Here is a 24,768-nt window from a genome sequence, read left to right as displayed (position 1 = left end):
GCTCTTCATAATTAATTATAAATCTTTTTTTTTTTTAATTCTTTATTCATTTTCAAAATTACATTAAGTGTTAAATATATTTATTCACATTAACAATAAATACATCACTTACAAACAATCATTGGTACATTACATAAATTCTTATCCCTTCCCCTTTCCCGTCCCTCCCTCCCATATAATCCATTATCATATAAAACATGTAATTATAAAATACCCCCCCTCCCTACACCTAAAATTGATAAACATAAGGGAAACAATTTCAATCAATCTTTACAATATTTTGTTAATGGTTTCCACACATCCTGAAATTTCCTGAAATATCCCCGTTGTAATGCAATAAATCTTTCCATTTTATAGATATGGCATAAAGAGTTCCACCAAAAGTTATAATTTAATCTCCTCCAATCCTTCCAATTACAGTGGTGCCTCACACAACGAACTTAATTCGTTCCAGGAGCAAGTTTGTTATGTGAAAAGTTCGTTGTGTGAAACGCGTTTTCCCATAAGAATACATGTAAAACAAAATAATTCGTTCTGCAGCCCTACATTTCCCTCCCTCCACCTCACCTTATATGCAGAGTTTGCCAGCTTTCTTTTTCACCCAGCCGCACGATTTCAAAAAGCTGTGCACGCGCAGCTGCTGGAGTTGATCAATGTTCTCCTCTCCTGCAACTTCCGGTTTCCGGTTGCGTCAGAGGAGAAGATTGAACAACAGAGCATGCGCGCATGTGCTGCTCTTTGAAAGTGTGTGGCTGGCCGAAAAAGAAAGCCGGAAAACTCGGCATCTAAGGTAAGGTGGAGGGAGATGATGGAACACTGCATTCAGACAGGAGGGTGCTGCTGTTCCCGGCTCACATTAGGAAGCGGCGAGAGTAGTTCCGCCCCCCCCCCGGGCCCCTCGGGCGACTTCGTTGTGTGAAACGAAGTTCGTTATAGGGAGCAAGACAAAAAGTTCGTTATGCGCAGAGTTCGCTGTGCGAGGCGTCCGTTATGCGAGGCACCACTGTATATGTAATTTGCTGAATGGCAACACCAGTCATTATAAGTAATAATTTATTGTTGTTCGCAGAAATCTGACTTTTTGCTCTCATTTCCATACCAAATATCACAGTATCATAGGAATTTGGAATTAATTATAAATCTTGATTTATATGTGACTCTGCTAAGCATAGCGTTTATTGAACAATTATTGACGTTTCATTTTTACAGTCAAGATACACAGTTGTTTTTTTTTTCTTTCACAGGTGCTATAAGTGTCTTATTCACCTCTCCGCCATTCACTATACTGTAGCACACTTGTAAGGTCCAACCTATGTGGGTCTTTTCCTCATGACACATATTTGTTTTATATGGCAATATTATTGTTTCTTCACTATGATCTCGCCTTATAAATGGTGTATCTCCTTTAGAAGTTTCTTTCATGCTGGGTTTAACTTTACACATTAAACAAGGCCACATATACATGGGTCTAATCCATTATGCATATTGGCTTCATTTCTTTTAGAAGTTTATTTTATGCTGTTTTTAGTTTTGTATATTGTATTAGGATGAATACATTTATTCATTTACATCTTTTTATCTGCATGTTATGCTTTTCTTGAGTTGAATATATGTCTTTTATATATCATGTTTTTAAATTTAATGTATACTTCTTGATTTTTTTATCCTATTGAATAGACTGTTGATAAAGGCGTATTTGATTGAATCCTGCCTGGGCTGGTGACATTTCTTCTTTGCGGCTCTTGCGTTTGGCCCAAATTTGGATGCTAACAAAAATGTGCCCTAAGCCTAAAGTTAGGCGCCTAGCTTAATTTTCTTAATTGGCTTAATCAGTGCTGATAATTAAAAACACCATTAAAAACAAATTTAAAAAGCCATTAAAAATGAATTAGCTGGTAGGCGCCTACCACGTGGTGCCTACCAGCAAGTAGGGGTGGATTCAGGGCGGACTTTGATCGTGATTTGACTTAGGTACATTCATTTAGTCCAAAGGAAATCTTGGCCTAAATGGGAGTATAGTAAACCAAGAGGATTATTTATGACTGTTTTCATGGAGATATTACATTACATTACATTACATTAGTGATTTTTATTCCGCTTGTGATTACATAAGAAGAGAGCTGGACATTTCCAGGAGGGTACATGACATTGGAGAATACAGATTGAGGGTATAGACTAATGCAAATGTTATGAAATTCTTTTGTTCCTTCCTCTGAGTTTTGAATATTCTTAATGCTGAACACAATGATATCATTAAATTATTGCTTAAATTAGCTGATACTGTTATATTTGAATAGTGGATTCTCTTGGTTTATTATATTTTATTAGTTGTGAATCTATATGACATTTTTTCTCTCATTCTTTTCTTGTTTGTATAAAACTAAGGTTTCAATGCCAACCAGTGCTTAAGACCACTTAGGGGTCCTTTTATCAAGCCCGCGGCGTTAGTTTTTTTAGCCGGCCACCGGGGGTTAGCGCGTGATGAAATGTCCTGACGCGCTAACCCCCGCTAGCGCAGCTTGATAAAAGGACCCCTTAGGCGCCAGTAGGCATGGTTCTATAAATGTTGCCTAGCAGATGATTGACAACCATGCTTAACGGTGCCTACGAATTAGGTGCTGTTTATTGAATCAGGCCCGAAGCGTTCTTTTAGAAACAGCACTCTGAGTTGAACGCCGTTTACTGAATAACAGTTAGCACTGGGATCCGTACTGAATTTTGGGCATGAGGATTTACACCAACTGAAACCTGGTATAAATCCTTTCCCCTACATTAGACACAAATCTATTGTGTTCTATAACACTGCACACAAATTCTGTAAAAGCCCCTGATCTGCCCATTCCCCTATCATGGCCATACCCCTGTTCAGATCCCCATGTAAAAATTTACCCACACCTCTCTATAGAATAGACTGGAAAGTTGTGTGTGCAAATTCAAATGATTACCAATTGGCACCAATAATTGTTAACACTGGGGCTAATTGGCTCGTTAATCAGCTAAATTGCATGGGGGAAAATATGGGTCCCTTTTAAATTTTATAATATTAAGATTCGTGAATTATGAATGGAGTTTCCGTTTAAGTATGTCGCACCTGTGTTCTGGCAAATCAGCATGCGACGTGTGTTACAAAACACGATCAATATACATCTCCAAAAATTGCATTGGCTTCCGGTCGCCTTCAGAGTCCAGTGTAAAGCAGTGATGATTTGCCATCAGTTCTTGTGTGGAAACATCCCAGAATCATTCTGAGAATTTAGCTTTACTGAGGACTTGTCGACTTTCTGTTGTGCAGGAATTAAGTTATGGAACTTCTTGGTGGGTCAGATATGAAATTGCTGTGAAAAGAGCAGGTTCAGAAAACTACTTAAAACCCAGTTATTTGTAGATGCCTTTTTCTAGCTAGCTCTAGTAAAACTGATAAATTATCCACGATCTTTAGTATCCAAATTATATCTTTCTGAGGATTGTTTGCATGTTTATTTTATCACATGTCTATTTTATCATGTGTATGTTTTTATATTATGTATGGAAATTATGTAAACCGCTTAGTTTTAAACGGTATATCAATTTTTAAAATCAATCAATCAATCATGCATAGAAGACGTGCAGATTAACAGTAGCAAAACTTGCCTAATTGATGATTAGTAATACTGCCTACAGTCAGTGGCATAGCAGGGGTAGGGGCACCCAGGGCAATGGCACCCCCATGATCCTTCCGCGCAACATTTGTGCCCTCCCTTCCTATCCCCGTACCTCTTTAAATCTTCACCAGTAGGAATTGCTTTCATAATTTGATGCTTTTGGAGCAGCGCCATGCCCGCTTATCCTTCAAGAGGAAAAAACGTTTTTCTGAAGACCTGGGACTCCTATATAGAGAATGACACGGTGACAAAATTCATCACCGTTCCCATCCCCGCGGATAACCGCGGGATATAATCCCATGTCATTTTCTAGTGTCTATTTCAACCTCGGTCCTTTTACACCAGCATTCTTCAAAGCAAAGCTTGCGGGTCAGTGGCTGTGCTTATGTGAGCCAAGGATAATGAAGCCATTGTGACATCACTGATGTGATTGGCTCTTAGGCACTGGTGGAATGAGGCATTATGACATCACAATATCTGCTCTGGATACCAGAGACTGTCATTCTCAACCTCAGTCCTTCTACACCAGCATTCTTCAAAGCAAAGCTTGCGGGTCAGTGGTTGTGGCCATTCATACTCTGATTCTTATGGGAGCCAAGGATAATGAAGCCATTGTGACATCACTGATGTGATTGGTTCTTAGGCACTGGTGGAATGAGGCATTATGACATCACAATATCTGCTCTGGATACCAGAGACTGTCATTCTGTAGTGTCTATCTCAACCTCGGTCCTTCTACACCAGTATTCTTCAAAGCAAAGCTTGAGGGTCAGTGGTTATAGCCATTCGTACTCTGATTCTTCCCTCTCTCCTTAAAGAATGACATGAAGATGGTTTCCCGTGGTTATCCGCTGGGACGAGAATGGTGATGAATTTTGTCATCGTGTCATTCTCTACTTCTATATTCAATCGCTGTCCCCTCAGGCCAGAGGTCTGGTCTTTAATTCCTTTTAGCTGATGATACGGTATGTCCTGGCAGTTTCCTGTTTGGCTGAGTGTGGATGATATCCTGTTTGGCTGAGTGTGGATGGTGGGTGTGGATGATCTGGTGAGAGTGGTATGTTCGTTGGGTAGGGAGGGGTTTGATTCTGTGAGGGGGAGTGGTTGGGGCGAGGGTATCCGGTTTGGTGCTGGCTAGACAGCATAAGAACACAGCCTGCTCAGCAGTCTCTCTGTTTTCTCTGCTAGTTTGGGGGGGGTATGGGAGGGATTCGGGAGTGCTTCTGTGGGGGAGGGTGTGGTTGCATTTGGGATTGGGTGGGGGTTTGTCTATGCCTCTATGGGTTTATTTGAAAATTGTTCTTGTTGTACTTTTGGTGTTCTCGCCTTTCTTGTACTCCTGTTTGGTGTTGTGTATTTGCTGATTGTACATCAATAAAATATGATTTACATTAAATCTTCACCAATGAGAGCGGATTCTCCGGCCTGCTGCTCATACTGGTTTTCCCTCTGATGCCACTTCCTGGCCCATGACCCGGAAGCAATTTCAGAGGGAGCCAGGCCGGTGCGAATAGCAGGCTAGAGCAGTTGCTCACGCTGGTGAAGATTTTAAAGAGGTACGGGAGGTGGGGAAGAGACAGAGTGAGCATGGGGGGGGGCAGATAGGTGCCACTGCTCCCACCAAGATGGTACCTGGGGAGGTCCGCCACTGCCTACAGTACACATTTCAAACTTGATCTCATTTTGTTCTGTTGTAGTAAATTGTGAGAATAGGGGATGCCACAATGTCAGTTCTAGAAAGCAAAACATTGCGCAGCTGGCATGATCTGCAGATGGGGGGCGTGTAAAAAGAACATGAAGAGAGGGAGGGAGGAGAACAAGAGGAAACGTTTAGTGGGCGGGTGAAGAGAGGATGGAGCACCAAGACAGGGAGCAACAACATGAAATGGATGGAACAGGCATGGAAAATATAAGAACATAAGAATTGCCGCTGCTGGGTCAGACCAGTGGTCCATCGTGCCCAGCAGTCCGCTCAAGCGGCTGCCCTTAGGTCATAGACCAGTGCCCTATCTGAGATTAGTCTTACCTGCGTACGTTCTGATTCAGCAGGAACTTGTCTAACTTTGTCTTGAATTCCTGGAGGGTGTTTTCCCCTATGACAGCCTCCGGCAGAGCGTTCCAGTTTTCTACCACTCTCTGGGTGAAGAAGAACTTCCTTACATTTGTACGGAATCTATTCCCTTTCAACTTTAGAGAGTGCCCTCTCGTTCTCCCTACCTTGGAGAGGCTGAACAACCTATCCTTATCTCCTAAGTCTATTCCCTTCAGTACCTTGAATGTTTCGATCATGGAGACAGACCGCAGAGATAAATGTAGGAAGGAAGTGGGGGAGATAATGTTGGGAGGGAAGGTGGAGAGTGATGGAGACTGAAGGAGAGTCAACTGAGACATAGTGGATCAGAAACTAGAACTAAGAAAAGGTGAGAGAAAAAGGAGGAGACAATTGGACAGAGGCTATTGAGAAAAGGGGTGGAGGGTGGTAAGAGTGAAGGTAGAGGGAAAAATGAGAAATTTAGAAAGGAAGAACTAAAATAAGAAAGAAAAAAGGACATTAACTAATCTACAAATGTTAGGCATTTTTAATTTTTAAAATGAAATTGCTTAAAAATGGAAAGATTTAGAATAAAAATATGAATACCTCTCTTATGACATATTAATACAAATTTGAATACTAATTTATGTATATATGTCATTGAATTGGCCCAGGGACTAAACAAGAAGGTCCATCCAGAACTATAGCCCCTACTTTCTAGGTCATGTATGTAATGTATGCTGTACGATCCACAGATATATATGGATCTGAAAAGAAAATCTACACTCATGTTCTATGTCCTCCCTGACATGTCCTGAAAACAAAGGCCCTCTTTTACTAAGCCATGGTAGAGGTTTCTACCATGGCCCGGAGCACTCAATGCTCCGACACTCCTCCAATGCTTATAGAATTCATCTGAGCACAGGAGCAGCATCAGAGCATTTAGCCCTCCGGGATGTGGTAGAAACAACACAGGGACAGATTTTTCCCCATCCTTGCGGGAACTCATTTTGCCATCCCGTAGAGTTCTTTTCCTGTCCCAGCCCCATTCCTGCAAGCTCCGTCCTCATCTGCACATGCCTCAAACACTTTAAAATCATAAGTGTTTGAGGCTTGTGTGGTTAAGGCAGAACTTACAGGAATGGGACAGGGACAGCGACAAAACTTGTGGGGACAGGACGGGGAAATTGATTTCCTGTGGGGATGGGGAAAATTTGTCCCCGTGCCATTCTTTACACTGCACCACTCTAGAAACCAAAATGTAGTAAAAGTGAGCCAAGTAAAGGACAATCAAGCCATTGTGACATCACTGATGTTGGCTCTTGTGCCATAGGGAGAATTAGCCCAATATTCAAGGCCACGTCTGGGCCCATCATTGAATATCCAGTGCAAATTATATGTGGGCTGTATGCCAGAACTTTTGTTGGCCCTGTCTGAATGTAGGCCCAGACCGGCATAAAGGATGCAGGTGCCTTCTGCTCCTCCGATTTCCCCCTTCCCTCCCTCTTCATCCCAATTCTCCTCCCTCCTGTCCCTGATATGAAGAAGGATTGACTAAACACTCACCCCCACCTTCCATTCCTTCCCACCCCCATAGGCCTCCCTCCCTGAGGCCTACCTAGTAGAATTATGGTGGTCTAGTAGGGTTCAGAGGGCAGAAGGGGTGTCCACTCGCTCCTGCCTGTCACAGCTCCTTTTACAGAAAGGAACAGAAATATCTATTTACTAATTCACAATTTTATTATGTGTGTTCTGATTTTATACGCATAGAATTGTTGGATATGCAGGCTATCAATTTTTTAAATAAATCTAATCTAATCTAATCTAATCCTTAGGTTCGTATACCGCATCATCTCCACGTTCGTAGAGCTCGACGCGGTTTACAGTAGGAGAAATAGGAAGGAACTACAACAGAGGGTTAGAGGTAGAAGTGTGAAGAAAATTTAGAGGACTTGGGATGGCAAGATATAAGAGTTTCCTTGATTCCTAAGTTGGAGGGAGACTTACATTTTTTGAGAAAAGCCTGGTTTTCAGATGTTTGCGGAAAACTTGGAGAGAGCTCAAGTTCCGAAGAGGGGAGGTAAGGTTGTTCCAGAGCTCAGTGATTTTGAAGTGGAGGGAGGTCCCTAGCTTTCCTGTGTGGGAAATGCCTTTTAGCGAGGGGAAGGATAGTTTTAATTTGTGGGAGGATCTGGTGGTATTAGGGTTTGAGGAATTCCAAGAAAGAAAGAAAGAAATAATACTGTTATCACAAGCTAAGCATTAATAAACAAGAGTCTAAATGTTAAAAGCTAATTTTACTCTTGCAGTCCATAAGTTACGACCAGCTGACATCAAAGTGGTAGCAGCCCTAGGAGATTCATTGACTGTAAGTATTATATCCCTCCAGTGGTCACCTTTTGGCACTTATTTGTGATTAAAACAGGTCTAGCTCCAAACATCCAAATTATGCCCTGGACATATTCCTAAATGTTTGATTATGACAGAAAAATGTCTAAATCATAAACCCGCCCTAGTCTCGCCCACACCACACCTCTAACAGGCCCTCTTGAGATTTAGACAAACTACTGAGCAACAACCTGAATATCTTTCCAGAAAACCGGTTTTGAAAATAGCAAATTGGAAGGGTTTGGTGAGAAAAACATCCATCTGCCCTTTATGACACTTTTTCGGCCATTTTTCTTTTTTGAAAATGAGCCCCATCGTTATCAATAACTATAGTTAACAGTATAATAACACATCTTAACGATAGTTAATTTCAAAATGAGATTTTTAAAAACCCACATCAGTATTTGGGATAGGGTTAATTTTGTTTCATTTTTAACATACTTTTTGTAGGTCGTCATAACTTAAGCTTGCAAATTTGCAGGCTCTGGGCAGATGGACAAGCAAATCAATTAGTTTAACAAGGTATTAATCGATAATTGGACTTACTTGGCAGCATTTTAATTTGCACATATATCTTTATTAGGCTCTATTTTATAATATCGGCTCCCTAACTTTTCTAGTGCACAACTCAAAAGGGGCCATAGGTGGATCAAGGAACCATCCTAGCAGTTAGACACAATCTTATACAATAATACTATGATTTGCGCACTCAACTCCCAAAGTTTAGGTGCCAGCATTTAAACCATGTTTTATAGGGGTCATTCTCAACTGTTACAAAAAGCTTCCCTGTTGGCTAGGAAATGTATTCTTTTATTGTGGTACCTACTGTTACCATGTGGAGAAATGAGATGTTTCTCTTGTTAAAATATGAATATCTGGATGGTAAACATGGTGGTCCTGGGCATTGGAGAAGATTTCGGGCTATTTGGGTGCCAGTTTGGGACAATTTATCCCATAGAGCCCGAAGTGCTCTCCTGAACTTTTGACACTGGAATGTTGAGGGGGGGGGGGTCGGGAGGGGGGGGTAGTTGAGGTCTGTTTTGAAGTCTTTCTGGTTTGCGCGAAGAACAACGCAATAGACTTTTTTATCACTTGTTTTCTATTTGGGCTCTGTTTCCGAATGTTATGGTTTGGTTTTGTGTTCAACCATTTCTAAATAAAAACAAACCAACCATGTTTTAGCAGGTATAAATGCTGGCATCTAAAGTTAGATGAAGGAGTCAGTTCTAAGTGGTATTCCACAAAAGGGAGGAGGGACTTGATATACAGTACTTCCCCGATATTCGCAGGGGTTCTGTTCCAAGAACCCTCGCGAACCTTGAAAAACCGCAAATACGGTTTTTAGCGGGGGAGACAGGATAGGGCAGCTGGAGAGGCAGAAGAGCGCAGCTGGAGCGCCGGCGAGTGAAGGAAATCACTTGCGGTATGCTCCAACCGCCTCTTCCTGCACTAAAGTCGGGCCTCACCAATCAGGAGCTGCTTTGACACGCAGCTCCTGATTGGTGAGGCCCGATTTTAGTGCAGGAAGAGGCGGTTGGAGCATACTGCCCATGTTCTTAGCAGTGGAGATGGTGCTGCAGTCTCATGGTTTCAGTCGCATGGGGCAAGCCAGTCCACTTGGAGTCTGGCAGAATTTGTGTGTTCCAAGTGATTGACAACTCAACTTTGCAGCACTCAGTGGCGTATCTGGTGGGGTGAGAAACCGTGGGGGGGGGCATTCCCTAGAGGCAATGGGAAGGTGTGTGGATCAGTCACAAGGTTGCAGGCTGCCTGCATACGGTTGTCGGCTGTGCTGGTCCCTCACCCCGGAACAGGAAGTTGATGTCAGAGGGGGCAGGGGCCAGTGGACCGCAGACCTGCGATCACTCCAGTACCCACAAGCTCCCTGCACCTGGGGAAGATCGCCCCCCCCCACCCCGCCCTTGGTATGCCACTGACAACACCATCCCTGAGAGTAAGAACACAGAGGGCAGACTCTTGAGCAGCTTAGAGGGAATTCTGAACGCAAATGCTAACTCTTCCATCTTTAAACCTAGAGCATAAGGTGAATTCAAACCTGCAATAATTAATGCCAGCTTTATTTGCAAAGAATATTAGAGAAATCAGAAGTCTAAAAATGCAATGAGCAATACCACTGTCAACTCTAGTTGTTAGGGTTGACCTAGTTTGGGGAATGGGGTTGGCAATAGGGATAGAGAAATTCATAACCCTTTACAATCTTACTCTTATTTTTATTTCTCTCCATGGAAATGATTTGCAGGCTGGCTTTGGATTACGTGCCACAAACCTGGGGAACCTGTCAACAGAGTGGCGAGGTCTTTCATGGAGGTGAATGTTTACAGTTCTATTTCCTAAAAATGAATTGGTCTTCTCTTTTCTCCAACTCTATTGTATGTTTGAATTCTTACTCCAGCAGGGTGAGACCAAAAGTCTGTCATGCCCAATATCATTTTCTGGCAGTGTTCAGTTCAGGTCGCAAGTACCTGGCAGGATCCCAAAGATTAGCACTGGCTTTTCCAAAACAACTGAATACAAGTGCATTCACTTTGCAGTCCTTCAATAGCTCTCCTCATGTATTTTTATATATTTTAATTTTTTATTATTTATATACTGCTTATAGCTAAGCAGTTTATGTTCAGGTACTCAAGTATTTCTCCCTATCTGTTCTGGAGAGTTCACAATCTGACTAATTTACCTGGGCCAATGGAGTGTTAAGTGACTAGCCCAGGGTCACAAGGAACAGTGCTGGGCTTGAGCCTGCAACCTCAGGGTGATGAGACTGAAGCCCTAACCACTAGGCCACTCCTCCAGTCCGCCTATCTCCCCCCTATGCTCTCCCATTCCCCATGAACTCCATTCATCAGGTGCGTCCTTCTTCTCTGTACCCTTCTCCTCCACTGCCAACTCCAGACTCCATTCCTTCTATCTTGTTGCACCGTATGCCTGGAACGGATTGCCTGAATCAATACGTCAAGCTCCGTCTCTAACAGTATTCAAATCCAAGCTAAAAAGCCCACCTTTTCGAGGTCACTTTCAATTCCTAACTCCCACTCACTGTAAGAAACCTATGTCCATCCTATCATTCTCGCTGCAAGAAAATCCCCACCCTTACTGTCCCATTTGTTCTGTTCTAATTAGACTGTAAGCTCTTCTGAGCAAGGTCTACTACATGTTGAATGTACAGCGCTGAGTACAGGGTGCTGAAAAGTTCTCAGCCCAGCCAAGAGGAGAATGACGTGGATGTGGTTCAATCAATGATCTGAAACAATGTCAAAACATAGAATTTCGTTTCTGTAAACTGGCACTTAATGAAATCTGATAACACTCTTTTCAGCTACAGTGGCAAAATAACGCTCGGAATTTAGGAAGTTGATTGGTTGGGCTGAGAACTTTTCAGCACCCTCTTTAGCTAACTATGGTCTATGGACTTTTTCTCCAGGAACTTGTGTAACTCTTTTAAAATCTATCCAACTGCTTTTACCATATCCACAGTTTATTTTGTGCAGACTGTAAGAATATTCTCTCTGATTTGTTTTAAAAGTATCACCGATTGGATTCGTGGCGCGTTCTCTAATCCTATTACTAGTAAATAACCATTCCCTATATAGCCATTCCACTTCTTCATGATTTTACTGATCTCTCTCTTGTCTCATCTCAGCTATCTCTAGGCTGCCTTTAGACTTTCCTTGTATGGGGGAGCCATTCCATTTTGATCAGTTTTCTCTGAACCTTTTCTAGTTTTGCTATTTATTTTAATGCAACAGCCAAAACTGAGAGACCTTCTAGGAAAGAGACTTGGGAGTTCTGACCGACAGGTTGACAAGTTAATGCAATGTGCAGCGGCAGCGGCAGTGGCAGCGGCGGCGAAAAGGGTGAACAGAATGCTAGGAATGATAAAGAAGGGGATCACGAACAGATCAGAGAAGGTTATCATGCCACTGTACCAGGCTACAGTGCGCCCTCACCTGGAGTACTGCATCCAGCACTGGCCACAGTACATGAAGAAGGACACGGTACTACTCGAAAGGATCCAGAGAAAAGCGACTAAGATGGTTAAGGGGCTGGAGGAGTTGCCATACAGCGAGAGATTAGAGAAACTGGGCCTCTTCTCCCTTGAAAAGAGGAGACTGAGAGGGGACATGATCAAAACATTGAAGATACTAAAGGGAATAGACTTAGTAGATAAAGTCAGGTTGTTCACCCTCTCCAAGGTAGAGAGAACGAGAGGGCACTCTCTAAAGTTAAAAGGGGATAGATTCCGTACAAACGTAAGGAAGTTCTTCTTCACCCAGAGAGTGGTAGAAAACTGGAACGCTCTGCCGGAGACTGTCATTGGGGAAAACACCCTCCAGGAATTCAAGACAAAGTTAGACAAGTTTCTGCTGAACCGGAACGTACGCAGGTGAGGCTGGACTCATTTAGAGCACTGGTCTTTGACCAGAGGGCCGCCGCGTGAGCGGACTACTGGGCAGGATGGACCACTGGTCTGACCTAGTAATGGCAATTCTTATGTTCTTAACTACATACAATATTCAATATGTTGTCACACCATGGAGGGATTATGATATCCCGTTTTATTTTCCATAACTTTCCTAATACTTCAAAACCGCTTTTAACCACTGCCACACATACTGAGCCTAGTATTTCATTATATTGCCCACAATGACCCCCAAGATCCTTTTTGTAGGTAACCTAGCATTGGGTATCTATATGCTACTGTGGGGTTTGGGGAGTTCACCTAGATGGCTGCCTAGTATGTGCCTGGGGTTAAAGCAAACCCAATGCATAACAGATTTGTATTTCTTGGGACTAGGGCCTGAGGTTGTTATGCACCAGGAGGCCAGGGGGCAACATGCGGATCGCTTTCCGTCAACAAATCAGACCACCCCAATAAATGAGTCGCTCAGGCAGAGGTAGCAAGCAAAGCTATTTCCAAAGTATCTTTCCGCCTTCCGTTAGATATTCTTCCTTGTGAGAATATGAGATGGCTCATATAGTATAGTAGGGCTCCTTTCACGAAGGCGCGGTAGCAGTTTAATGCGTGTAATAGCGTGCGCTAAACCGCTGGCCACGCTAGCCGCTACCGTCTCCTCTTGAGCAGGCGGTAGTTTTTTGGCTAGCGCGGGGGGTTAGTGCGTGATTAAAAGTCGCGCGCGCTGAAGCCGCTAATGCGGCTTCGTAAAAGGAGCCCTTAGCTTCAGGTAGATATGAAAGAGAACCGTCTCAGGGTTCTTGAGGCTCTGAAGATAAACTGATCCTGGATGGAGGTGGTATCCCCTGGTTACTGTACGTGGCTCCTGTATTTCCCTCAGCCTTTGGAAGATTTTCCAGGACCATAAGGATAGAACTGGAAAGTCCTCGGCTCCCAGCTGGAATTGCACCATCAGCCAACTTCTCTCTTACTCCCAGGCTGTAAAGCGGGTTCCCTGTTCCCACTGACCCAAGTACAGTGCGGAGTATCAAGTATCTCTACCATGTGTACTATTTGAACTTACTTTTAAAAACAATTTTATTGATGACAGCAAAGGGCATCAAAGAACAATAAATAGAACATCCATCGGGGAAAAATGGAACAATAGAAAAGAAATCGCCAGTCTTCAGACATTGTAATGTCCCCAAACTCCCCCTCCCCATCCCTTCCCTCAGGAAGAAAAACAACCCTCTCCAACAGAGAACTGAACTATTTAGATTTAATTGGCGAAGGCAGGCTTTCCCTTCACATATTTCCATCTCCCTTCAAAACCCTCATCTACCTCCCTCTGACTTTCATTCTCTTACCAACCTTAGCCTCTTCCTTCAGCCCCTCCTGGCATCCTGAACCTTTCTCTTACCTCTATATCTTCTCATTCCCCCCCCCCTTTTCAGCTCTTTTCCAGTCCTATTTCCACATTCTCCATGCCTTCCACTGTCTCCGGCTCTTTGTACTCACACTTACCTCTTTCTAGCCCCTTTAGATCAGTGGTTCCCATCCCTGTTCTGGAGGACCACCAGCCAGTCAGGTTTTCGAGATAACCCTAATGAATATACATGGAGCAGATTTGCATGCCTTTCACCTCCATTATATGCAAATCTCTCTCATGCATATTCATTAGGGTTATCCCGAAAACCTGACTGGCTGGTTGTCCTCCAGGACAGGGTTGGGAAACACTGCTTTAGATCCTTTATTCCATCTCTCCACCCTTCCGTTCAGTGACTCCTTGTTGCATTAGTTGTTCTTCTAAAAATCCTCAGCCGTTCGCTTGCATGCATGCAGAATAATCTTCCTGATCTCCATGTGGCAAGCATAGTTGCCACTTCCTACTCACTTGACTCTCCAAATCTTGTCTTCCTGCAGTGCTGGTGGAGACGGCTCTCTGGAAACAGAAACAACTTTACCCAGTAAGTATTGAGAGGATTGCATTGCCAAGCTTAGGAGTACGCGTTTGGCTTGTTTGAACAGCGAAAAATTTAAATGGCTTGCAAATCACTTGTAGATGGATACGGCTATAAGTTAGCATGTGTACAATTGATTTACATGCTTAGAAAAGTTCTAGACTGCATACAGTGTGTGCACTTAGAATGAAGAGGTAAAACAAACATGAAAAAAATGCCCGAAAACTGTGAAGAGTTCACTTAAAATGAGAACAAACTGAAACTTTTATCTGCACATCCCTAGAAGCTATGACCGTGTTACTGCTGTATTGAATATCCTTCATTGGTTACCCACCAGAAAACAAATTATGTTTAAGTCGGCCTGTTTGGTTTATCACATTCTGCAGGCAGAGTCATCTGATTTTCTGCTTTGCTTAGCTACATTTCTCCTTATCCAGATTAAGCAGCTCGCTCTGTTTGAATTATCCGTCTTTTAAGGGTATGCGGTCTAAACATCCATTTAATTCCATGTTCAGTTATACACTGCTATTTCCGTTTGGAATGATTTGCCTTGGTGAATAAGGTCCGAAACTAGCTACCGGTATTTAGATTTTCATGCAAAACTAAAGACTTTTTTATTTCATTATATTTAAGTTGGTTTTGGTTTTTGGGTGTTTTTTTTAGGGGGGGTTAAAGATCTGTGAACTTTATGAATTGGTCTATTGGAGTGGGGGAATGGTCTCGTGGTCTGATTAGTTATCTCAGCACCCTGAGGTTGTGAGTTCAATTCCCACTACAGCTCCTTGTGACTCTGGGTCCAGGTACAAAATAAATGCCTCACTAAAATATGTAAACCACTTTGATTGTGTAAACCAGTGGTTCCCAACCCTTGAGAACCACCAGGCCAATCGGGTTTTCAGGATAGCCCTAATAAATATGCATGAGAGAGATTTGCATATAATGAAAGTGACAGGCATGGTAAACCTGCTCCATACATATTCATTAGGGCTATCCTGAAAACCCGATTGGCCTAGTGGTCCTCCAGGACAGGGTGGGGAACCACTGGTGTAAACCACACAGAAAAAGCAATATACAAGCACCTTTGCCTTTTATTATGTATGTTTTTTATCTCCTATATCTTGGGTGTCTACTTTATTGCAGATTTTGGTATCATCCACAAAGAGGCAAATCTTACCTGACAGCCCTTCAGCAATATTGTTTAGTAATTTTTAAGCCCGTTACATTAACGGGTGCTAGAATAGATGTGTGTGTCTGTCTTTCTTTCTGTCTTTCTCTTTCCTCGGCTGTCCACCACCACCCCTTGCCTGCTCCCTCTGTCCAGGAGAGGCCCTTCTCCCTTCTTTTTACCTCCCCCATGTCCAGCAGCACCCCCTTCCCTGCTCCCCCTGTCCAGCAGCAGCCCTTCTCCCTTCCTTTTACCTCCCCCGTGTCCAGCAGCACCTCTTCCCTGCTCCCCCTGTCCAGCAGCAGCCCTTCTCCCTTCCTTTTACCTCCCCCGTGTCCAGCAGCACCCCTTCCCTGCTCCCCCTGTCCAGCAGTAGCCCTTCTCCCTTTATTTTACTTTTTACCCGGTTTTCGTGGTGGTCTGCAGTGGGTTCGGGTTGCAGCGTCGCGGAAGAAAGGCAATATTTAAACCGCCGCAGGCTCCTACTGATGGGGAAAATGCCGCACGCTCTACTGCGCATGCGTAAACCGCCGAACAAAACAGTAGCACTCTCCTTCTTCTGCCTCCTTCTGCCCCACAAGCCGCCCCACTCGCCTCAAATCGAATTTGGCACGGAGGCACACATCACGGCGGCAGGGATCACGCCGTTTTAACTGCGCGTGCGTGGATAAGGGTTTTATTACAGAGGATAAAAATGTTAAAAAGAACAGAACTTTGAGGCACACCACTGGTAACCTCCCTTTCTTCAGAGTGATCTCCATTGATCACTACCCTCTGTCACCTTCCACTCAACCACTTCTTCACCCAGCCCGTCACTTTGGGACCCATCCCGAGGGCACTCAGTTTATTTATCAAGTTTATCAAGTTTATTAACAGAATTTGATTAATCGCCTATTATAATCACTAAGCGATGTACATAAAAAATATTATAAAATTAAAGAGAGGTTCACAATTTAGTAATAAACAATTAACTTAAACAAACATATGGTTAGGAAGGAAAGGATAAAAGTTACAATTATCATTTGGGGTAGAATAATGGAAAAAACAGTAGGTAAAGGGACTAATGACTCAGCAATTATTAACAAGCAGTGTATTAAATGTTAAAAGCATCTCTAAATAAATAGGATTTTAAAGATTTTTTAAATACTAAAATATCTTTTTCTTGACGAATATATTGGGGAAGGGCATTCCACCATTGGGGACCTGTCACAGAAAAAATATCAGCCCTTCTTGTGCCAATAATTTTCAGGGAAGGTACTGAAAGAAGATTTTGGTTGGAGGAGCGAAGTGAGCGTTGTGAATTATAAGGTATTAGGAGTCTGGATATGAATTGAGGTTCGTTGCTAGCTAAAGTTTTAAAGATTTATTAGACGTCTGTGTGGCACTGCCTCTATCTAATCCTCTGGCCACCCAGACAAAGAAATTGATCAGATTTGTCCGACAAGACCTACCTCTAGTGAATCCAGATTGCCTCCGGTCCACAGGATTTCAGAAACTTCACCATTCTCTGTTTTAATAGCGCTTCCGTTAATTTGCTTACTACAGAAGCCAGACTTACCAGAATTTCATGCATGCTAATAAAATTAAATGTACGCTAATGAGTACAAATCGCTACAAACCAGCCAGGTCCTGATGTAGCTAAACAGTTCCACACCATGATACTTTCACCACCACCATTTACAGGTAGAATGAGATTCCATTTTAGAAGGAGGTGTTTGGTTTTTACCAAAAACACATTTGGAATTGTGATATGAAAGTTCAATTCTTGATTCATCTGTCCAGAGAACCTTAATCCAGGAGTCTTATGAGCCATCCAGATGCTTTTTGGTGAACCTGGTCAACACTGTTCTTTTTAGAGAGTGGTGGTTTCTCCTGATGGATGATGGATGAATTCTCACATCAGTCGCAGTGACTGAGGCCTGCAGATCTTTAGAGGTTAGGTAGGGGTTCTTTGTGACTTCTTGGATGGTTTGCAGGTTGGCTTGGGCGGTGATCTTGGCATGACAACCAGTGGCGTAGCAGGGGCGGTGGCGCCCAGCATCACCACATCATACACCCCCACACATACTCTTCCCCCACTGTTCTGGGTGTCCCCCACTTCCTACATACCTCTTGAAATGTTCACCGGACCCAAATTTCTGCAAAGAATAATAAGCTATTACTTATTATGACAGGAGTTGCCATTCAGCAGATTACATTTAATTGGAAAAATTGGAATAGATTAAATTATAGTTTTTTGTTGAATTCATGATGTCATATATACAAGATGGAAAGAATGTTAGCCTTGCAGAAAGGTAATTTTAATAATTTTCAGGAGGTTTGGAGGTCATTAATAGAATATTGTAATGAGTAGTTATTGGACTATCATTTTCCCTAATAGGTATAATTGCAAAGTATGGGGGGGTGGGATTTCTGATTTGATATTAAATGATTAGATTAATAGGACAGAATATATAATATATTATATGATATATGTACTACATATGAATTAGTAGGATTGGGAGGGAGGGTTTAAATATTATGGTTTAAGTTAAATTGATAGAGAATCAAGTGATATTGTTTAAGTTTAAATGTTATTTTTATGATACACTTGTTGTAAGATGTAAAATGAATAAAGAATTAAAAAAAAAAAAAAGAAATATTCACCGGTGCGAAGAGCATCGTCCACCTGCTGCTCATGCCGACCTCAGCTCCCTTCTGACGCCACGTCTTGGTCCCATGACCAGAAAGTGACATCAAAAGGGAGCCGAGGCCAGCACGAGCAACAGGTGGAAGATGCTACTCACGCCGGAGAACATTTCAAAAGGTACACAGGGGGCGTAGAGGAAGAGAGGTGCCAGCACACTCCGTGAAGATGGCGCCCAGGGAAGTCCGCCCTCCCCTTGCTATGCCACTGAGAACAACTGTTCCCAGATAGAGTCACTGTAGTCCTCAGACTGTCAGTGATTGAATGAAGTCCTGAAAAATAAGCGTCAACTACTCTTTTCCTGAAAGAAAAATCCATATACCATTATTAAGATGGATTTGGGAAAATCCACTGCTTATTTCTAGGATAAGCAATATAAAATTTGTTTTATTCTATGGGATGTTGCCAGGTACATGTGACCTGGTTTTTCTGGCTGTGGCCCCATAATTATGGCCAAATAAAATTGTGTGACCCCCCCCCCCCGAGGTGCAGAATAATAATGCACCTATGGAGAGTCTTTCATTTTATGGCCAGCGACACCCCTTGTAACCTTGCATAAGTCACTTTATCTTCAATTGCCTCAGGTGACCACTTAGATTGGAAGCTCAGAGACATTTTGTACCTGAATACTTATCACCACTGTACAGTGCTATGTTTATCTAGTGGTGCTATAAAAATGATACCGTAGATATTATCTATATATACAGTAAAACCTTGGTTTGCGAGCATAATTCGTTCCAGAAGCATGCTTGTAATCCAAAGCACTCGTATATCAAAGCGAATTTCCCCATAGGAAATAATGGAAACTCAGACGATTCGTTTCACAAGCCACAAACTTTAATCCAAAATACTATACGTATTTGTATTGCAAGACCTCATTCATTTAGAACAGTCACTACACTCCTGCAGCATCAGAGAGAGAAAAAACCATTGGCTTAGTTGTGATGATGTGACGCGTGTATACTGTATGTACTCGTATTGCAAGACTTTGCTTGTTTAGAACAGTCACTACACTCTTCCAGCGTCAGAGAGAGAAGAACCATCGGCTCAGTTGTGATGAGTGTGTACTGTATGTACTCGTATTGCAAGACATTGCTTGTATATCAAGTTAAAATTTAATAAAATGTTTTGCTTATCTTGCAAAACGCTTGCAACCCAAGGTTTTACTGTATATAAAATCGGATGTATCTGCATGTGTGTGTGTATGTTCCAGCATCTCTGAAACGCATAGAGAGATTTCAACCAAACTTGGTATACATATCACTTACTATCTGAGAAAAAACACTGTGGGGGTGAGAAGGAGGTGGCATGTAAAAATTATCAAAAATGACAGATATTACTGTCTAACCCAGAGGTGGACAATTCCGGTCCTCGAGAGCCGAAGCCAGGTCAGGTTTTCAGGATATCCACAGTGAATATGTATGAGATGGATTTGCATGCACTGCCTCCATGAGATGCAAATCTATCTCATGCATATTTATTGTGGATATCCTGAAAACCTGGCTTGGCTCCAGCTCTCGAGGACTGGAATTGCCTACCCCTGATCTAACCCATAGTTTTCGGCCTCACTGAGATGATGTTCCAGTATAACTCTGGAACGCATGGAGAGATTCCAACAAAACTTGGTATACATATCACTTACTATCTGAGAAAAAATACTGTTTGGGTGGGAAGGGGGTGACATGTAAAAATTATTTTAAAAAAACAGATATTATATATATTTTATTCCTTTTCTTGTCTAATAGAAGATTAAGATAAATACATACCTGGGCAACACCGGGTAATCAGCTAGTTAAATATAAAAGTAATAAAATCCATGTTTCATCTTCTTTCTTTCAAGATATCTTGAAAAAATTTAATCCAGGACTACGTGGCTTTTCTATTGGCACCGGGAAGGAAAACAAGGGATTTAATATGGCTGTATCTGGATCCAAAGCCCAGTAAGTATGCAGAGAACAGCAAGAAAGCAATAGATTATAGCAGGGAATGGAATCTGCTCAGGAGGTGGCCTAAAAAAGAGACCTTTGAGTTGGATTATTCTAAAACTTTTGCCATGATCTGGGTCTTACCAGAAGGACTGGGATTTTCTGCATGAAACAGTTTCACAAACCCGTGATTTGACAAAGGCAAGAATAGCTAATCCGTAGAAGCACATCCATAGCAGGGGGAGCAGTGAGGTTGATACATCTGTCTCTTCAATTGAATTGGGCTACGACTTGATATTATAGAGGACCTCTGTCAGGCACATGGATGCTCCCCGCAACCGAGGAGTGGGTTTCAGAAATGCATATTATTTTAGAACTAGTCTTTATCTAAGGACGTCTTCATGAAAAATAGGAATGCTTTTTTTTTTTTTTTTTCTGTGGGCATGAAAATTGTCCTTTGAAAAAGAAAGGAACTTAGTGGACCTTCTGCATTCATATTTTCAAACCCCTGGTTCTGAAGAGCCAAAACATATGTGCAGAAAACCAGTTTACTGATAACAACTTTCTTTGTCAATAAATATAGCATTTATCGATAAATGTGCCAGTTTTTATTAATGACAAATTTATTGTTTAAAAAAGCATATTTGGGAACAAATTTATGTGTTTCTTATGCAATGCCAAGCTAGTGCCCCCTAACTGGTGAACAGAAACACTGCGATCAGACTGCCACAGTTACTTGTCATAAGCAGAGAACATGACAACATGTAAAGAGCATACACCCCATCTGATCTGCCCAGTATCATTACTGGACAATTCTGTTCTCATTGGACTCCCAAAATACCAATTACATCATCTACAATTAGTCCAGAACACCACAGTGAGATTACTTCATCACTGTTCTAAGTTTGATCATATCTCACCACTTTTAAGATCAGAGCACATCCTTCCGGTGTCATATTGCATCGCCTTTAAATAGAATATCCTTTCTCATCAGATTCATCTTGTTTCTATATAGTCTTCTGGTTCCATACTCACCACAGAGAATCTTACGCTCCTCACAACAGCAATTGTTGGTCATTCCTTCATTTAGACCAGTGGTTCTCAACCCTGTCCTAGGGGACCCCTAGCCAGTTGGGTTTTCAAGATATCCCTAATGAATATGCATGAGAGAGATTTGCATATAATGGAGGCAACAGGCATGCAAATACAGTGGTACCTCGGCTTACAAGTGCACAGGTTTGCAAGTGTTTTGCAAGACGAGCAAAACATTCGCAAAATCGGCGCCTCAGAAACCTTCAAGGTACAATTAAAGGCATATTATTTCTCTTTGGCCTTCAGTTCTTAATATACTTCTTTCTGATGGCCACCTCTCTACTGTGTGGGCAGAATTGAATTCTTTTTCCTCCCTTACCACATTGGTCATCCCTCTCCACAACCTTTTTATTTTTATTGTAATCCGCTGAGTCCCTCTTTCCCCATGTTCTCAATTTTTTTCCTTCATGTTTTCACTTACTTTTTTTGTTGTTGATTGTTTGTTTTGTTTTTACCCTAATTTTTATTTTTTTACATTTTAATTATTTTTTTTAATTGTAAACTGCTTAGATTTGCCTCTTGGTTTTATATTTGCAGTATATTAAATACATTGAACTTGAACTCATTATGATCTCAAGTTTCCCATCATTTCTACATAACTGGGAATCCTCTGCTTATCTTTTTTTTATTATGTAGCACATACCTTTTTTGTTTGGGGGGGTGGGGTGGGCCCAAAGGATTCGCCCTAGCCCCAGCAGGATCCTGCAACATGATCTCTCTCTCCAGCTTCCAACTTCCCCACCTACCTCCTTTCCATATATGGCAAGTCTGCCTGGTACTGGCCTTAGTACAGTGCTCCCCCGCGAATTCGCGGTTTGCAGTCCCGGTCATTCATGGTATTTTCTGACCGCAAATGACCGGGCAGGGGAGGCAGGAGAGGGCAGCTTGAGAGGCAGGAGAGAGCAGCTGGAGCACCGGTGAGTGAAGGAAATCACTCGCTGTATGCTCCGACCGCCTCTTCCTGTACTAAAGTCGGGCCTTACCAATCAGGAGCTGCTTGCAGGTCTTCCAGTCTCTTCTCATACATCTTTTGGCACAAAACCACTACCATTTTTGTTGCCTTCCTCCAAAATTGAACACAATAATCCAAGTGGGGCCTCACCAATGACCTGTACAGGGGCATCAGCACCTCCATTCTTCTACTGGTTACACCTCTCTCTATACAGCCTAGCATACTTCTGGCTACTTGTCACACTGTTTCGTCGCCTTCAAATATTCAGACATTATCACTTCAAGATCCCTCTGCCCATCTCTACATATCAGCCTCTTACCCACCTCACAGCACATACATCTCCCTCAGATTTCTACTCCCCAAATGCATCTCTCTCCATTTCTTTGCATTGAATTTAGTTGCTAGACATTAGATGTAGCCCATCATTACAATATAGTCTCTTGTTTTTCCATGGATTTCCCCATCCTTCTATGTAATTAAAGCCTTCTTGACGACACTAGGCTCTGAGCCACCTAGTGAAGATCTCAGCATTTAGTACTCTTTCCTCTCCTTTTCCAGTACATCTGAAAAAGCTAAAGTCTTTACAGAAAGGTTTTAGCCCCTCCTCCAGCTCCCCAAAAGATTTCTGTGCTATAAGTGGCTAGGTCATTTGTTCCCAAGTGGATAACTACATCAGCTTTAAAATTCATAGGTTCTTCCCTAATTATAGTCAGTATTTGCCTGATACTCCTGGTAGCCAAGGATCCTGGAAGGCATTTCATTATTTTAGACTCCTTAACCCGTGTTCCAAGGTTAATGCCTCTGATGATGGAGGGGCGTGGCTTAGCGCGAGCACGGATGGAGGTGTGATCCTGAAGCTCCTCACCATCCAGGCAATGAAATAAAGAAAAAAATTATTTTCCTTCAAATAATTGTATAAAAAGTATATATAAGGAAAGCTGAATAAAAGATACAAAACAAAATCCTAAATTGCGGTATTTGAAGAAGGGTATGTGCAGACAGGAGACGAAAAAGCGGAGAGCCGTTTGAGCTGACGGTTACATAGAAATGAATACAGCGTTGAGGTATATGTTTATATTCTGATCAGATATAACAAAGAAGCTGATGGGAGTCGGTGAAAGCAGTCTGTGTTTTCGGAGGTTTTAGAGAGGCTTGAAAGCAGTGCTGAGACTGAGAGACGAACGTGAACTGAAACTGGGAAAAAAAAAAAGCTGATGAGAGTCGGTAAGCAGAGAGCTGTCAGTGTCGGCGATTTCAAGAGACTATAAGATATATGTTCGATTGAGAAAATGTAAAGAATAGATATGTTCTGACAAAATATAACTAAAGGAAAAAAAAAAAAAGCTGAATTGATATATTTGAAGTGTGTTTTGTGCTGGTGAAAGTCGGGAAGACATAGAACCGTTTGTGCTGGCGGTTTATTGAAGTTTGAATGCTGAAACCGCGTGACAGATGTAACTAAACAGTTTGGCGAAATAGGAAAAAAAAAAAAAGGAGAAAAGTTTTTATTCTGAATAAATATATACTGAAACAAAAAAAAAAAAAGAGGTAACTGTTAAAAGTCAGGAAAGCTGAGAACTGTCTGTATTTCAACTGATTTGAGAGACTTTGGAGCAGTACTGATGCTGATGAATGTGAAAGACCAGATAATCAGATTGTGATCCGATCAAATATAGCCAAAAAAAAAAAAAAGATAACCTGAATTGCGGCAGTTGAAGTGAGATAAGTGCGGACAAGAAACGGGAAGGCAGAGAACCATTTGTGATTTTGGCGGTTTCATTGAACTTGAATGCAGCGTTGAAACCACGAAGTACAAGTGAAAGATCAGTTTGATTGGAAAAATTGTGAAAAAGGAATTTGTGTTCTGACCAGCTATATTGAACAAAAAAAAAAAAAAAAAAAAGATTATTCTCTGATAAAAAAGGGGATTAATAAAAAAAAAATTGAGAGAGAGGAGGACTTGTATTTTCTCTCAGAAATTGGGTGCTGAAGCACTGAAGACAAATAAATGTCAGCTTACTAATAATAAATAAATACTGAATTGAATATCACTTTCCTCTGACAAAGCTGCGATTGGGCTTGTGAGAGAGGAGACAGAGAAAAGGTTCAACGGAACTTTAAAAAACTGAAACAGCAAGACATTGAGGAAGTTGAGAGACGCTGAGAAAAAACAGAAGAAAATTGCTTAAAGTTGGTCAAAATAGGAAAAATAACTCTAAAAAAGTGTTGCTCTCCTTAATCAGAGCTGCGATTGGGCTTGTAGGAGGAGAGAAAAAAAAAAGAGTTCCCCTACATCATTGAAAAAGTGAAAGTGAGAAAAGAATTTTCAAACTAACATAGATAAAGGAAAAAGAAAAGAGCATAAAAAGAAAAAATTTCTAATTCAAATATATAACAAAATCTTGGAAGAAAAGAGATTAAAAACCTAAGAATACCGAATCTAAAAGATTTAAATACAAGAAATAATAATAACCAAGAAAAAGAGAACAATAACATGGCAAGTACCAGACAAAAC

The 24,768-nt window shown here is 41.8% G+C and overlaps 1 protein-coding gene across 1 annotated transcript in view; it reads left to right on the top strand.

The window, feature by feature from the left end:
• Positions 1–24,768, top strand: part of PLB1 (phospholipase B1) — a 225,477-nt gene that overhangs the window by 178,214 nt on the left and 22,495 nt on the right. The window contains exons 45-48 of the mRNA XM_033937660.1: positions 7,983–8,041; positions 10,322–10,389; positions 14,396–14,439; positions 20,125–20,224. Coding sequence (XP_033793551.1) covers positions 7,983–8,041; positions 10,322–10,389; positions 14,396–14,439; positions 20,125–20,224 — 271 coding nt within the window. The remainder of the gene's footprint in view (positions 1–7,982; positions 8,042–10,321; positions 10,390–14,395; positions 14,440–20,124; positions 20,225–24,768) is intronic.

This window comes from Geotrypetes seraphini, chromosome 3, assembly GCF_902459505.1.
Source record: "Geotrypetes seraphini chromosome 3, aGeoSer1.1, whole genome shotgun sequence".
NCBI classification, from domain to species: Eukaryota; Metazoa; Chordata; class Amphibia; order Gymnophiona; family Dermophiidae; genus Geotrypetes; species Geotrypetes seraphini.
Note: the sequence above shows the minus strand (reverse complement) of the source record. Positions and strands in the feature narration are given on the sequence as shown.